At 39.4% G+C, this 17336-nt stretch overlaps 1 protein-coding gene across 2 annotated transcripts in view; it reads right to left on the bottom strand.

Moving 5' to 3' along the window:
* atg7 (ATG7 autophagy related 7 homolog (S. cerevisiae)) overlaps positions 1 to 17336 on the bottom strand; it is a 55449-nt gene that overhangs the window by 30448 nt on the left and 7665 nt on the right. The window contains exons 9-16 of one of the 2 annotated variants that reach the window (XM_035520162.1): positions 16780 to 16895; positions 13945 to 14053; positions 13689 to 13833; positions 13056 to 13214; positions 7799 to 7993; positions 6637 to 6799; positions 5797 to 5873; positions 5369 to 5484 (exon numbers count right to left, since the gene is read on the bottom strand). In XM_035520162.1, coding sequence (XP_035376055.1) covers positions 5369 to 5484; positions 5797 to 5873; positions 6637 to 6799; positions 7799 to 7993; positions 13056 to 13214; positions 13689 to 13833; positions 13945 to 14053; positions 16780 to 16895 — 1080 coding nt within the window. The remainder of the gene's footprint in view (positions 1 to 5368; positions 5485 to 5796; positions 5874 to 6636; positions 6800 to 7798; positions 7994 to 13055; positions 13215 to 13688; positions 13834 to 13944; positions 14054 to 16779; positions 16896 to 17336) is intronic. The other variant, XM_035520163.1, reaches the window with a different exon arrangement.

Below are 17336 nucleotides of genomic sequence, written 5' to 3'. Positions count from 1 at the left end.
GCTGTTTTGCTGCTTCAGGACCTGGAAGACTTGCTGTGGTAAATGGAACCATGAATTCTGCTGTCTACCAAAAAATCCTGAAGGAGAATGTCCGGCCATCTGTTTGTGACCTCAAGCTGGGTTCTGCAGCAAGACAATGATCCAAAACACACCAGCAAGTCCACCTCTGAATGGCTTAAGAAAAACAAAATGAAGACTTTGGAGTGGCCTAGTCAAAGTCCTGACCTGAATCTGACTGAGATGCTGTGGCATGACCTTAAAAAGGTGGTTCATGGTCGAAAACCCTCCAATGTGGCCGAATTACAACAATTCTACAAAGATGAATGGGCCAAAATTCCTTTACTGCGCTGTAAAAGACTCATTGCCAGTTACCGCAAATGCTTGATTGCAATTGTTGCTGCTAAGGGTGGCCCAACCAGTTATTAGGTTTAGGGGGCAATCACCTTTTCACACAGGGCCATGTAGGTTTGGATTTTTTCCCCCCGTAATAATAAAAACCTTCATTTAAAAACTGCATTTTGTGTTTACTTGTGTTATCTTTGTCTAATATTTAAATTTGTTTAATGATCTGAAACATTTAAGTGTGACAAACCACTGTATGTACTTCATTGGTCATTACTCGTGTTAAATGTATATATTCATGTTAGATGTCTAGTTTGCATTGCTCACTGTTCGTGTTTATTGTTCATCGTCCTCACATCGCACGGGTTATATGTGAATGCCATACTGTTTATTGTTCTTGTAGAGTAGGAGGTCTGTGCATCCTGCTCCGTGCCCTGCTCCTTGCCCTGCGGTACTTCGGCCGTCACAACTCAAAGAAATGGACTTTTGAACACATTTTCAAAAAACAGTAAGTTTTAAACAGGAGACCGACTCAGATTTGGCCATGAGAAAATGCCACAGAAGCATGGCCTGCACAAAACATGAACAGAACTGTTAATGTTAATGTTAAGCCCTTAAAATGGACATGGTGTGAAATTTAGATTGTGTCCTCTCCATGCCCACAATTCTTCCTCATAGACACACCATACCCCAGCTGCTCATTGTGTAGCCATTTTTTGGGTTAAATACCACTGACTAAGCAAACCATGGAGGTGGAGTGCAGTCTAATACACTCAGGAAGAGGAAAGCATCCATTGCTTTTGACATCTGGAACCTCCAAGTCATAAATATCAGACTTTATCAGATTTATTCTGTCACCAAATTTTAGCATATTTAGTGATGTGTTATCATTTATAAAATCTTTTATTTACACTTTGGGGCAACTAAGCAGGTTTCCTAAGTCTACGGTGGTTTGGGCAAAGTTGGTGGTGTTGGGACATAGTGACAGTGTTGGGGGGGGGGTCAATGCAGATTAAATGACCCTCGTGGTCTCTGGAGCTGCATCCTCACTCACTGAGCATGAACAGCTGCCATGAATCAAACTTTTTACTCTGAATGACAGCATTTGCATAAATGACCTGTGAGAGATTCAAGGTCTGTGAAGCTTTTACCACTGTTGCAGCACATACGTCCATGGCCACTCATGATACCCTGGGCCCAGAAATTCTAGCTCAACTTCACAACAGAAATAGCAAAGCCATTTAGTGAAATACCAAACCAACTTACCCCCCTAAAAAACAAAAACCCTTTCCAATTGCACCTCTCTCCCTATTCTCACTCATGTATTTTGCTGCTCTCCCGCTGAAGCCTTTCATCGAGCCCTGGCTGAGGCATTCTCTGCAAGAGCCTAATGCATCTGAAGACCCATCGCAGCAAGATGGCAGGGTCTCTCTGGGGTAGTGAGTGGCCCATTCAGTCAGAGACACACGCAGATGGTATACCAAGTATAAACCACTCTCCCTCATTAACCATGCAGATATATTCTTAAGAGGTACAAAGGTTATTTATGCCGCAGTGCTATTTTCGTTTAATTTGCGCAAAAGCAACAGGAAACCAAACCCCTTTTTCGCTGCTTGCGTGGGTTTAATTTGGTCTTGACCTCTCGAGAACACTTGACAGACACACAAAAGACTTGGAAAACACACACAAAAAAAGACAACAACACGATGCCTTTTTAAAATGCCAGTCATGTCATGTGATCAAAAAAAGTGAGACTTCCTTCTTCGGGGGTGGAGCGAAGTAGATAACTAAACACTAGACAGTGAGAGGCTAGTGTACAGCAAAAGCCACAGACGCTCTGCCCACACACAGATGGAGCATCTGATGGTGCATTAACCTGGCCTCGCTGTCAAGAATTCTGCCAGCTGCAATGTGACTGGCTATCCACACTTCCACATATATGCACTTCTGTGCATAATTATTTTTCTGGTCTGATGTAAATATAAGTTGTTGTTGTTCTAGCCATGTTCAGCATTAGCAAACCACTGCAGAGTGAGGGAAAACAAGCCTTTTAGAGCAAGATATATCCATGGGACAGAAAAAGGTTTGTGACATCCATGGTATCTTGTCATTAAAGGTAATTCAAGAGTTTTGCTTAAAGTAGGTTAGTAATATGTAAGACAGACTAGTGTTTGTTTGCAGACAGGCTGCAAAGCCTTACATTTCAAGCATATTCAACTATCTGTGAACAGGTAACAAGGTTACCAAGTCATACAATTTTGCTGTCCCCTTCAGTTAATTATGGAAGCTCAAGAGAACTACCTGACAGACAAAAGAATAACGGCTTATGCAGGGAAAAATAAAGACTGGTGTTGACACTGCATCTGGATAAATTATCGAAGACCTATACTATGCTTTTTTTGGTTTTCCCTTTCTTTTAGTGTGCTATATAGCCATTTGTGCACATAAATGGTCTGCAAATTTACAAAATAAAAAGCTGCCTTTTATTTGTTACACACTTTCCATATTGCCTACCTACTGGCAAGCTTGGCATACCTGCACCTAGCACGTAGTAATTATTGCAAGCCAGAAACAGTTTGTTTAGTTTAGTAGCCATGTCAAGATGACGCTGTGTTCTGTACTGTGAGGGGAAATCTTTGTATGCTCTGTCAGTGGTTGAAATTCATTTTTACCACTGATTCCTCCACTGTTCCAATTATGTTACTGTGTGTCTGGCACTTCACTGAGGACTGCTTCAAAAAGCTTGGTTTAATGCTTGATTTTCCCATTTCTTATCCTGAAGGGTGGGGAAATTCCAACTTTGTGTTATCCAACAGAATATTCACATTCACAATCTTTAAGTATACATTATTATTAGAGGATAATATTTGTCATGTTTAAAGCAAACAAAACAGCAATTACAAATATTCAAGTATAGCGCTGTTGGCTGTAACTAAGCCATAGACTCAGAACTCAGCTGTAGGCTTCTCGGCTAATGAGGCTAACTTGACAACTAATCTTACTGTGTATTAATGGATGGATAATCAGTTTAAGGGTACTGCTAATCATCTAAATTTGTGTGGAAATATGTCGGTGGTTTTATCGATCATTAGATGTTGAACAGTGTTCAAGTGTGGAAGCAGATTTATGATTATAAGCTGTAATGTTATGGTCATAAGCCACTGTAGGTTTCTGCTAATTGGCTACCTAAGTTTCTAATACCTCAATATGTTTGGAAATCACCAGCCATTGTAATAATGTCTAACTATTCAAACATACCAGTGTTTACAGCTGCTCAAAAGAAAAGGGTCTTTCTGCAGACTGCAAGACATGGGTGGAACGTGTAGGGGCTGAACTGCTCTGGTAGTTGACCAATCAAATTGGATTAGGTGAGCTGACCAATCAGAGATGACTAGACTCAATGGGAGGGGGGCTTAAAGACACAGGAGCACTAAGAGCATTTAAGACAAAGTGAAGATTTACGGCATTTAAAAAATAACATGTTTTTGAGCACTGACTTCTGTAAATCTATTGTAGATCCCAAAAATAAGATTATGCACCTTGAACATTAGCAAAATAGATGTATTTATAATGTATTTGGAACTTCACTATTTAATGTTCACAAGCAATTCTGAAGAGAAAAACTATAAACCAACATATAGTGTGAATACCTTATTGGACTGGCAATTTGTGTTTCAATTTGTGGGACTATTAATGTTTTCAAGATTGGCTCCTTCTACACGTTAATTTGTAAATGGACATTTTGCATGTCAGTCAAAATCCCTTTTCCAGCAATAACATGCGGTTCTTGGCCACGTTAAGTAGCAAAAGGCACCAGACTCTCCTTAGGGTGTTGTCACACTTGTTCCCAATACCCAAGCTCACACCCATAACCGATTTTGGATTCGTTTGGGGAAGGGGCTCATTACTGCTGGTTTGCTTTCAACCAGGTGGCCAGAATTCCATTCAAATCATGGCTCAATTGCACAATTCCATATGTCACTTTTCTGGCACAGATTTGCAAACTGTTGGCCATTAGGTTCATCCATTTACTGCTTTTTATTATTTTCCTTGAGTATAAAAACACTCAACCTTTTGGGATGCATGACCTTTCACTCGCATACAATTAAAGAGGTTTTTAGCCATATGCAGATCAGACATGTATTTTTTCGTGATTCTATCAGTAACCTTACTCCAGTCCTATGGAATGTGGTTTTATCAGACATATACAGATGCATAATAATGATAACATGGGACCATCATATAGACAGTCTACATGAAATACACTGCAGTTCCTTTCCCCGCCATCAAGAAAGTTGAAAAGCTAAGTGATGTGGTAAATTGAAGCGGTCACGATACCCTTTCATGTTTGCAGCGGACCGCACTGCTTTAAGCGAACTCCAGACCACTGATTTCAGGAAGGCCAGAGACCAGTTGTCTGTACTGCTCCTGGGCTCAGAAACAGATTTCATACTTGACCAAATGTGGTCAACTCAGAGAGCAAGTGGTCCCGGGTCCATAAAAAAAACAAAACAAAAAAACAATAGTATGAAAACCTTAGCAATGTGACAATAGACAAAACTATACTCAGAATAGGGCAAAAAGAACAAGATGTGGATAAACAAAACTAAACGGACATGCTCTCTTTTTTGCTTTTAGATGGTGTTAATCTCTATTTTGAGTGTTGTTTTGATCTCTTTCAATTTTTACAACGCAGTTTTAAAAAATGCGAAGTGTTGCGCACATACACTGTATATGAAGTCTATGGTCCCACAAGCTAGAGAAGTTTGTCTATCACAATATATTTACATCAGCCCCATTGTACCAAGAAAAAATTAGCCTAGCGATGGAGCCTAAATCATTCATTACACATCCTGCCATAGCCTTTAGAGACTTCTGTTTTAACTAGTTTACCATGATTATGACCTATTTGCATGCACACTGCATGGTTGTTACCAGTAAGTCCTGGATACATACAGTCCTATATCCCTCCACCCCACCAGCATTATAAGAAACACTGGAAGGTGAGAGATGAGGCAGCACCTACCCCTCTGGGTGCTGGAGAATGGAGATCATCAGCTCCACTGCCAGGGCTCCTGCTATCATGGCAAGACCAGGGCGACTGACCGTGCACTGCTGGTCCAAGGTTCGGTCCCTGGTTGACTGCAAACGAAGACCCCATAGAAAACAATTAATTAACTGATCCTTTGGCAACAGTCCCTTAGGACTATTTGTCATTATACACAAACACAAACAAACAAAAGCTTAAATCAGTAATGTGGGGTGCCATACATGCTTAATATTATTACAGTAACATTTTGCAAATGCAGTTATAGCAACTGGGTTTAATATTAAATAATCAATTGTTCTAATGAGACACAAAGCAGTAATAAAGGGGCAATGTGAAGATATGACTTGGCTGCCCTTGCAAAACATGCCAGTAAAATCTGGCAAGAAATAAACACAAAAACTCACATCACCAGGGGCAACCACATCATTGCAGAAGTAGCAGCCAAGTCGATGCCCAGGTATGTTGGAGAACAGAGATGATCCTAGAAAGATGAAGTTGTACAATAATCATTAATGACAGAAGCCAACTATGAAGCCACTTTATGTGCCATTTCATGCTTTTTGGCAGCAAACTGACAGTGAGTGGCCACTGACTCCAGACCGTCCGCATACAGTAAACAGAATGAAACCAAAATGCAGGCCAAGCTAGGACCCCAGATTTAATCTGTGCCTATGTAGGGGGCAGAGGGCAAGGTTTTCCCTTCCTTCTCACAAAATGAAATCACTTTAAAAAACAACACCCTAGGCCCACCAACTGAATCATGGGCATGCAAATGTCAATGCCTCCCCTTCCCTGTGACAAAGATTGATCAGTCATTTGTTGTCGTTTCCCTGTTCCATGGTTTACGTGGGTTTATTTGCAGATAAGTGCATTCTAGTGCAAGGGATGACCACAGAATGCAAAAACAGCAATAGACTTGAGAAATGAGGTTGCAATAAAAAAAAAATTAAACATATGCATGTTACACACTTAGTCAACAGCATTTTTGGTACATGAATTCCAGTGTTTATTTCTTTTCTAATTTTTAGCAGAACCTCTCCTTTTAGATCTAGTAAAAGGATTTTTTCTAAACAGTACACTTCAATCTATTCATCAAATACAGTCACCTGCATTCACTTCAATAATAGTCAACAATTCAGACCTCCACACATGCACTGGAAAGATACTCTTGAATTCCACCATCAATCAGCAGAAGAGATGGCCAAAATAATGTGTGTTGGTTTTCGGTTGTCATGGTCGCCCACCAGGTATAGCTGGCGTCGAGGATGAAAAGGTGCCTGATGCAGAGGAAGATGATGATGATGATGATGAAGTGCTGGTGTCTCCGGTGTCCGAGGTTCTGTTTCTCTTCAGGCCATGCCTCATTACCACAAAGGTGTCGAAACCGAGGGCAGCGTTAACTATGAGCTGTGACAACAGAGATTTTGCAAATGAGAACAAGGTTAATTTAGATTTAAACTGATGATCAAGAGACCACATTAACCTGGCCACAATAACCTGGCAGCAGATATACTATTAGTAGATAAGGGTTAATTAATTATCATCACACAACAACCTATATACTTATATAATTACATTATATAAAGATATATTATAACAACTCTTTGCACTTACTGAAGGCTTACACTCCAGACTGTTTTCAGTGTTACAGAACTAACTAACTGCAAACAGCCAGTTAGAAGTTCAGTTTTAGTTAGTTTCACTTGGTATATATCCAGTACGACTGGACAAAAATAGTATGAAAACTCCTAATCTCTAATCTGACACAATGACTACTGTTTAACGTGATGGCATGCTGACTATCTTATATTTAACACTATAGCTTATACTGTTCATTGTGGTAACAGAAGTTGACAGCAATGTAAGTAGTAAGCTAATGTATAGTGATGATCTGTCAGCATCATTATTGCTCTGCTAAACATTTGGCCATATATATTCACCTGCATACAACTTTGTAGTGTGTTGGTACCTCTAGCTGGAAGAACTCAAAACAGATTGAATGCCCTGTACCCTTTGATTATCTAACCCCAATACTTTAAGGACATTTAAGGACTCTCCAACAGGGTGTCTGTGATTATTATTAAATCAGATTTTATCTGCATAATTACTTTTAGTCATTTTCTGATTTCACTTGATATATGGCTTTATAGCCTTCTGCGAACCTTTTCAAAATGCAAAAAAAAAAAACGTTATCAGTTGTTGATTGTGGGTTTCAGTCACAACAAAGCGACAATAACAAACTTCATCAGCCCACTTCAGCAAAAGGGCAGTGGAGCTCACCAAAAACAAAAAATAAACAACCACAAAAAACTCCCTAAATTAACTCACACCAATAACCCCCCCCCCACCCCCAACCCTCAGCACATCATTAAGAGTAATGCAGAAAGTCAGAGGCATCTGAGCTACCTTCCTCTGGCTGGCAGCTATGACTGTGGGAAGCCATCGGCTCTCCCGGGTGTCCATTAGCAGGAAAACTACGTCATGTGCTGTGATCAGCGCCTCCAACTGCTCCACGTCCTGCCGAGCTTGCGCAATCGTCACTTCGGAAAAATTGACCGGGTGGCCAGGCATGGGAATGCTCAGGTTGAAGCCTTCGGCATTCTGGCAGTGGCAGAGACAGAGAGGAGTGTTTTAGTGTTATTTAGAAAATTTATTGTGAATATCTTGTTGTTCTTAACTGCACAATGGCACTTAGGTGGGAGAAACGGTGAGGAAGGAGTTTTATTTAAATAAAGTACATTATCTCATTATAAACAGGTTAAATATTTTAAGTATGTCATTTTGGTGATGCAGATGCAGAGAGGGTACCCCCCCAGTTAATATTTATCTCAACAATCAAACCCTGCTACTATATTATAATATGCAATATGCTTTCTTACAATATGCTGGCAAAATAATTCACAGATGAATTACCATTTATGGTGTCCATTCAAATGGCTGAAATCTAATTCTGATGCATGGTCTGAATAACAGCTGACATACGTATATGTACATTTCACCAAACACAGAACTAGAGTATGGACCTACAGTGCCTTAAGCACCCAGTGTATTTAACTTAGCTATTTTTTAACTTAGCTATTTAAGGTGTCCACTTAATAGACTGCAGTGCACTATTCAATGTTACTAACAAAAATTTGTTTGGCATCTCCTTTTGACTGTTTAAGCATACAACGAAATTTTAAGGTATCTACAAAGTTTTGTATTTACATTGAAACTTAATTGATGAATACATGTTTGTGGTAAAAACAACTACCAAAAAACAAAAGCAACAATCAGTTTGAGCTCAAATTGCATGCACAACTGAAGCGTGAGCTGTGTCAGTTGTTGTACAGATGTCACCCCTTATCCCTCCAAAGCTTGTACTTAATAATGCTACAACAAATGTGCAGTTCGATCTATGGTGCTTGATAACATCAAAGGATGAAATGACTCAAATTCTACTGAAGCAAGTTCCTAAAATTCTAATCTCACACGACTATCTGACTGAATATTTGCATGTAATGTCCTCTTTTGTGTGTGTGTGTGTGTGTGTGTGTGAGTGAGAGTGTGAATGTCCATGTTAAGAGGGACTGGGCAATGAAGAAACAGATCATCATGGCTCAGATAAGCTAGCATCTAATTGGCTGTACACATAGGGGTTCTGGAAAGGTAAAGTATGAGGAGCTCATTAGGAGAACAGGAGGAGTCGATCAATACAAGATGGAGGCATTAATAAATAATGACCAGTGTGTGCAAACAGAGCATGGGGCTAATTCATCATGGTAACCACATGAGCAACTGTTGATGCAGGAATTAAACTGACATGGATTTAAGGACTTTGGAGCAAGATCTGTTCCAAGGACACAAATGTACACCTACTATGGACACGCACACACGCACACACGCACACAGAGACAGAGGTCTTTCAATAAACCAGCATGAGTCAGCAAACTTTCATCCCAACAGTGGTGCCTGCATTAATTTATCAGTGCAGAACAGCAGAAGCACTAACTAGTGCTTCCGCAGACAAACCCTAGGCAGCCAAATAATGGATAATTTGAATAAACATGAACAAGTGGTCACTTCACTGCAGCACTTCAGCATTCTGTGAAGGGGGTGTGTGAGAGTAGTTGGTTCTTGAGCACAAGCCAACCAGATATCGATATGCGAAAAACAAAATATATCCACAAATGCCAACCATTTTAGCACCGGCATAGCAGCAGAACCGAACTTGCATTTAACAATGCAGTTAGTGGGAAATTTTCAATAACTGTCCATCTTGTGGGAAATTTAATACCTTTCCAGCTTGGCAAGGCTTTCCAATTACTTGCAAATTAAATTTGATGAGGATGAACCAAGAAGCCTGCAGGAAGGCTGGAACATCAAAGCATCAGGTGTCTTAGAGAAAATGTGAAGGAGAGAGAGCGTAGTTCATTCACAGCTCTAGCGGTGAGCAAAGCGCACAATTGAATTTGTTAGTAGGCTTCAACTCCCACCAGAGCAAGTGCTTAGTGTAGCATGAATCAGATAATGTGTTCCCTGATGAATAATGTCTCACGTGGGTCCAACATTTCACATGAAAGGCTTTATGTTATTATGATGAAGTGCTCAGATTCAGCTTCAATTTTTTTTAAATAATAATAATAATAATAAGTATAAATAATAAATATAACCATAATTATAATAAGTAATAAGCACTTTTGGCTTGATATCAAGTTCTGTACAATAATCATTCCAAATTTAGCCACAAATTGAGTTTATAAATTTGGATTTATTCTGAATTTACAAACTACATTTAAATGTTTTCATTTTTTGTCAGTAAACATTTCTTAAAATAAATTATTTTGTCTCTTGCTCACATTATGAAGATGTGTTTGTTTGACTACAACATGTGGTACTGCAGCAAATGATATAGCATGCCATTACACTATTCCCAGTATCTTTATTTCATTCACTGTTACAGTGATGGTCACCTCTAATGAAAAAAATAACAGCTCCAATAAGTACAAAACATTACATTTAGTCCAAGTTGTTTGTTATAATTTATCATTTGGCTACCATCCTTGGTGTGTTAGCTAAGAACACCCATCTTAGAGTTAGGGTTAAGTTTTGAACAGGTATGAAGACATGGTAAAGGTTAGATTAAGGAATGATATTAGGGTTAGAGTTAGGTGTGATGGTAAGTTAATGGATAGGCTTAGGACCAGTAATAAGGTCAGATAATTCTGCTTTTATCATTTTGGCACAAACCAACTAGGCATTGCTCCTCATACCTGGCTGAAGTAATTAGCTATTAAAATGTTACAGTTAACTTGGCATAATGTTCAAAGGAGATTCCAGTCCAGCCATGGCTTTGGCAGAACACATTCCATGTCCAGTATTCTGAATGTGTTATAGATTATATGTCAACAAAGCATATTTATTTCAAGTTATTTTACTGGTATATCATTTTGACATTTTTTTCAACGGAATCTGCTACTACACACCAAACTGACACTGAAGAACTAACGCGAACTGCGAGTGGCTGTTGATTGCCTTCCGTTACCTCACTGTATCCCCTTGTCACCTGTGTGTATTTACATTCAGAACATACCAAGCAAGCCAAGCTGATGAATGACACACACAAAGCACAAAAGAAAATAACTCAAAAGGGAACTGCTGCCTCTCGAAGTTACAGGCTTCATACTGAGTATACTGACTTCTGAGTGACTCCCACCTCTTCTTGAGGTTCTTCTTTCCATAAAATTGCATACGGTAACGACAAGGTAATAAATGTTCTATGTGTTGACTAGATAGTAGTTACTTTGTGTAGCAAAATATAAAAAAGTTAGCCTACCACACTGCCTAGGTAGAGCAAACCACAATGCAACAAACACGCTCATGCAGATTGTCGTCTATATTATCTCTGTATTATATACATACATTTTAAGTCAAATTTAGACTAAACAGCCAATCAGGAAATGTCCTCACGGCTGACTGTTGACACCAATTGAACATGCACAATAATGAGGCTGACAAGCACAAACCAGAGCCACTGTGTACAGTCGACAGTCAGTAACAATATAGCACAGTTCATCTTTACATTACATTACCAGTTGAGCTACAATAACAGAGCTTTAAGGTGAGCAGCTGAGACATAGGTACAGCTAGTTTGAACCAATGGAATTTACCACTGTGGCTACCATTAAAGTTACATTTTTCTAAGCATTTTTAGAGGCTTAACCATCCTGAAACCCTTGTGCTTTCATTTTGATTTATTCTAGTGCTCAGCAGTTGTTTTCTCTGCTTGGAGGTCACCTTTTGGAGTCCCCAAGCAATTAATTGGGCCTCATTCACTCCTTCTAAGTGTACAGTTATTAAGCAGCTTTCCATTTTCTTAGCTCCCAAGGGCAGAATAAATCTATATAGAGTGGGGATTTGTCACTTGTTATTTTTTTGTAAAAGGCAAAAGCATTTGAGAAACTCATGAGTGCCCACTTAGGATACATAGTGACATAGCCTAAAAGGTAATCACCCTTTCATGTTTACAGACAAAAGTCTACTTTAATATCGCTGAACTTCGACAAGACATGACTGTTGTTCATGCATCATTTGATTGGAGATGAGAAGTGTTCAAAAGCAAGAGTAATTAAAAGTGCTAATTTTCAGTGTTCAACCTTATTTCAAATTTTCAGGGCTTCTGATCTGACATAGCTCCTGAGGATGATTAAGTATCAGGAGAGCAGGATGGCAGGTTGGGGCTGATGAAATGTTGGATGAACAGATGGAGGTAGAGAAGAAGGGGCAGACAGAACAGAACGGTGATTCGTTGGAAGGGGGGAAAAAAAACACCCGGGCCATAAACAGCAGCTGAGGGTGTTCCTACACAGAGGAGTGCGTGTACACCCTGGCTCACAGTCAGTCACACCAGTCGAGCGTTTCTTCACCCTCGCACTATTTCTGCATAAGAACAACTATGCTGCTGACACACAGGAAATGTCCCTGCATCGATTTTGTTGCTTAGCGACCAAAATTACACAGAATCTAATTATACCTAGAAAATAGCTACACAGTCATAACAAAGCCCATTGAGTCATGGGAGCTAAACACTGCATGGCTGCATCCATGGAGTCTGAAAGGGATCTGGAAGCCTAATGTGGAATAAGCCCTGTAAGGTTTTTCCTGCCAAGGACAAAGAACAGTGTTTCTCGAACAATTTGACATTTTCAAACAATTTTGATACTGCGCTAAATTAGGATTAAGGTCTGGTTAATTTATGCTTCCAAAAGGGGTCTTAAACAGAGGCAACTCTGCCTGCAACCAAGTAAGTGCAGGCAAGGCAAAAGTCTAATACTATGTGTGAACTTGCTGCCAGCAGAGACACTTAATATTATAGATGAAACTGACCGTCAAAGTTTTATGGAGAACTTAAAAAAGCATGATAATTATTATTATTATGACTAGTGGAAGAATTATGTCCTACTAAGCATATCTCACACTTTAAGCAATTAATCCCTTCCCCTAAACGCTTGTGTCCAACAGCAGGATTGCAATAGTTTTGTCTAAATTAAAAGTTGTAGATCAGTAACTTGTTCAAAAAAGTCTGTTCCTTAAACTTTATGTACACAAACATTATGAATGTCTTAGACTCCAATATGTTTATGGAGATGTGTTGTCCTGAAATTAATCACTTAATATGCCTCACCACGCCAGGAAAGATCTTCCTCAGTCTGTCCACAGCAGCCAAGGCTTTAAACTTCCCACCACTCAGGCAGTCTTCGAACTCGAAGAGAGGCTGCCGTACTGGATTAGAGTAGGATATCTTTGCATTATCTACAAAGGTGATGTGTCTCACCCCCCAGCCCTAGAAAATTGAGGATAAATGTTAAAATGTGGTAGAAGAGCATAAAAGGAATAACCATATCTTATTATTTTTAAAAACCTTCAAAAGATTTGCATGCGTTAAAATTATAAGGGTCTCTGAATTCACAGGAAAACCCTGTGAGTCCCGCTTTCTGTTAAAATAATGTCATTATGGTATCAAAAAGAAAGTAATTTAACTCCAATATTTAAAAAAAATAAACTAACTAAAAATAAGCAATCTACAATAAAAAACATACAAATAACAAGCTACCAAACTATTTCGAAGCCTTAAAATGTTATACTTAATTCCTGTAGATATTGCTTCCCTCATTCAGGGCTTGGCTTAGGCTTTGGGAAACTGGACAGCCAGGTCTACAAGATTTCCACTCTATACATTCCTACAGAATATATTTTTCTCTACGTAAATGACAAAATCCTTGTACTGTGCTTTAAATGTGTTACATTAGGCTCTCACCATGAGTGTCCTTGCCACATTACAACCTAGAGTCCCAGCTCCAAGTAACAGGCATTTGGTGGACACAACCTTGTCTAGATCCAGTGACGGGACCAGTCGCCAACGCATCAACTTGAGATTTAGATCAACTGATGATTCTGCAAGTCTTACACACGTGCGCACATAACATATACATAATTTTTGTGTGTCAATAGAAACAAAAACATATGAATCAGTAACTAATAAATGTAGGAGGTGCATCTTTTCGTCCTGATACCTTTTCGGGTCCATGCATTCACTAAGGTTGACACTTCGAGGTCCCATGGCCCCTTTGGAGTTCTTCTCCCAGCCCACACTCTTTGGACAAACTTTAGGAAATACATGTACTATTTACATTCATTACACATGCTCATGAACTCAAAAATGATGAGTATTTGCAAAAACAGCAAACAAACACACACACCCCCAAACAACAACCACAAAAACAACCACCACCACCCCCAATAGTGGGTGGGAAAATTGGAAGGTCCCTGGGCACCTCACACCAGACCAAATTTAAAAAAGTGCTGGCTAATAGAATACTGTACATTTACTTAGCACTGATAAAGGTAATCTCTGACATCACTTAAGTAATATAAAGAGGTGTACTAGTTACCCAAAACAAATGTATAAGCAAGACCAGGCCCTGGGTCCTATCCCTGTCTGTCACAGCTACTAAATCCACAGGAGGTCACTAAACTACTGGCTCTAAATGGTGTTTACAAAAGAATATGTGATTTCTTCTTTTTTGAGGGCAAGACAGGTCTTCTATGTTAAGGTTTGTGAACATGTATTGCTCCCATTTGATGTTATCTGGGCCAAGCAACAGACACAATGGCTAAATCGACTGTCTGCTAGCTGTCCTAACTAGTCACATTCCACTTTAATACTTGAAGGACACAAAATTCTAGTATGCGTTAAATGCCCAGCAGGTCAGACTTTCACCAACTCCCTCAAACTACAGTGTTACTTCTAAGGACGGCTTGGCTTTACAGAAGGAAGAAACCACTCATGCTTATATAGAAAGGCAAATTACAATTGCACTAACTGGTTTCTATTAGCCAGCTTTTAGAGTTTTGAATTCAATTATGTTGTGTAATGTATATTTCAGTTAAAAAGCAAAAGATAAAATGAAGAAGAATCAGTTGTTGCTGCTGGTACTGGCTAAGCATTTCGTGCTATCAAAAGTTCAAGAAATAACCCAAATTTTTACAAATGGAGGCTCAAACAATCACAAGAAAAAGCAAGGGAGGGTGAATCCTCAGTCAAAGAAGAGAAAACCTTGAGGAACCTCAAAGAAGCTTGAATTAGACCTGGAGTGCTTCATTTAAAATGTGTTTTAAATTTTACAAATGTGCTAATCTTCTCTTAACCTTGCATGTTTCACTTGGTGCAGTCGTTCATGGGCATGGCATTCATTTCCATTGCAATGCTAAACATCACCTGTGACCAGCAAGACACACAACAACCAAATAAGACTGAAGGTTGTGAAAAAAGTAACTTTTTAAATTAATTCAGCCCAAAATGGTCTAAAGTAGTACTGGTCCAAAGACCTCCAGAAATAGGATACTAAATCTTTTTTGCTCAGGGATCAGATGTCGTTTTAAAAAAGCATCTTTACCTTTGTGATTCTGAACCAACTATAACGAGAATATAGCACTTCTGGACTATAGGAGTTTGAAGGCCAGCTGGAAACCAAGGAGCCTGCTCTTTATCTGTGCTTAGAGTGATGACAATTACAGCACTTGTCACCATGGTTCAGCAAGGGCCAACGTGGGTTAGCACTGTCCAGCATGTCTACAGCATTTAATGTTGTGGTCATTCCATTCTACTGCCCCCTTTGTTTTTGATGGAGGGGTACTTGAGGCGCCCTCATGTCCTCTCCTTGTTGTCACTCTTTAGCCAGGTTATTACAGCTCTCCGTTTCACAATTTTGGGGCCATTTACAAGAGATGCTCACCTTGCCCTTTTCATGATTACCATGCCCCAGTAACGACAACTGATACTAGGGTGACAACGTCTGTTGTAAAAACGAACTGAGCTGATCTAGATTGTAGAGAGTAAGATTCTTGTAAACTGTGAAATGCTATAAACAAATGATTTTAGGTTTCAACAGTGTTGTGCAGCAAATAGTTTTTTTGTTTTTAATAAAAACTGAACTTGTGCAAGAATTAAAAGTTATTCATCTTGAAAAGCAATTGGCACCGTTGCATCACATTTCACTTTGGGGTGACTTGAAGGCTTCAGAGCTAAATGCCAAATACATCATTGCCATTCTTCACATAACTCCATAATGTTTGATTTATTTCCATCAACAGTGTGCAGGATTAGTGCCACAGTGAAAGGTGCCCAACTCTGTGACATAGCTGTAGTTGATCTTAAAGGATCATGGGAAAAGCTGCCCATGAGCACTGATCAAAGATCAGTTTAGTCATCATGTAGGACACACAGACTGGAAGACAAATGACAAAAATAATACTTTGCAGAGACCATAGAATGGTAGATAGCTCATTTACTCAAGACAACAAAGATGGACCAAATGTTACTCTTGCTAACTGATGCATGGTCAGCTTAATGCAAGAGCTCTGCACAGTGAAATTTTCAAAGGCGCATTACACTCACGTGAACCCAGCATTTAATGTTAAGATACGAATCCCTCCTTACTGTTTTCCAGCAATCAACAGTTAACAATGAGCAATGTAAGGAAGTTCTTGCTTTTCCACACATAACTAATGAAAAGGAATACTAATTTTGCATTGCATTTCACATTTTTTCCCCACTGCCAAAACTGCTTTAAGATGAGACATGGATTCTGCTCCATACATTGAGACATAATAATATAACATTTAAAGATCACTCTTCAGTCACTTCTCGGTAGTTTTTAAAAATTCAGTAAAGCTTAACTTCATGATTCAACTTATCCAACAAGCCTTCAAAATCACACCCATCCTGCCAGGAAACTAAAGATCCTGTACTCATGTTTAAACCCACACAGGCTGCACTTTTTGCTGACTTGAAGAAAATGAGGAAAAATTGTTTATTCTCGGTTGCTCTGCTGCGAAAGACAAATTACCTGCAGAGAAGCTGGGAAGCTTGACCTGGAAAACGATGCTATGCAGTGCTGAGCGCATGCCTTGGAGTGTCCTGTCCCTGAAGCACAGAACCTCAACCACTTCCAGCTGTGGACCCCTAATGCATAAACGTACACACAAACATCCATCACAGAAGGAAAGAGGACATGTGCTTAGAAACAGTAAAGCAATGTCACCACGGAGTGGTGCATGGAGTACATTTATGCACTTGGTGTGTAGAGAATGCAGAAGTTCTACTGGATGTGTAAACACAATCTCACTGTCAGTCTTTTCTCAGGTAATAAATGCACAACTCAGTGGGAGTACAGATTCAGAAAATGCTCAATCAAAACCCCATTAATTAATGTGTAAATAATAAAGCACTGGTGAGAGCAAGGCATCAGTGTAAAAGCAGCCCAACAGTCATAAATGGGAGCCTGGAGTTGAAATTTGGATGAATTGGTAGAGGTTATAACCACATAGCCTTGAAGTTTAAAATAGTGACAACAATTACTGTTTAAGAGTTTAACCATTGAAAGTCAAAAGTCAAAAAGCCATC

Source organism: Electrophorus electricus, chromosome 20 (genome assembly GCF_013358815.1).
Source record: "Electrophorus electricus isolate fEleEle1 chromosome 20, fEleEle1.pri, whole genome shotgun sequence".
Taxonomy (NCBI): Eukaryota; Metazoa; Chordata; class Actinopteri; order Gymnotiformes; family Gymnotidae; genus Electrophorus; species Electrophorus electricus.
This window is presented reverse-complemented; position numbering and strand designations above follow the sequence as displayed.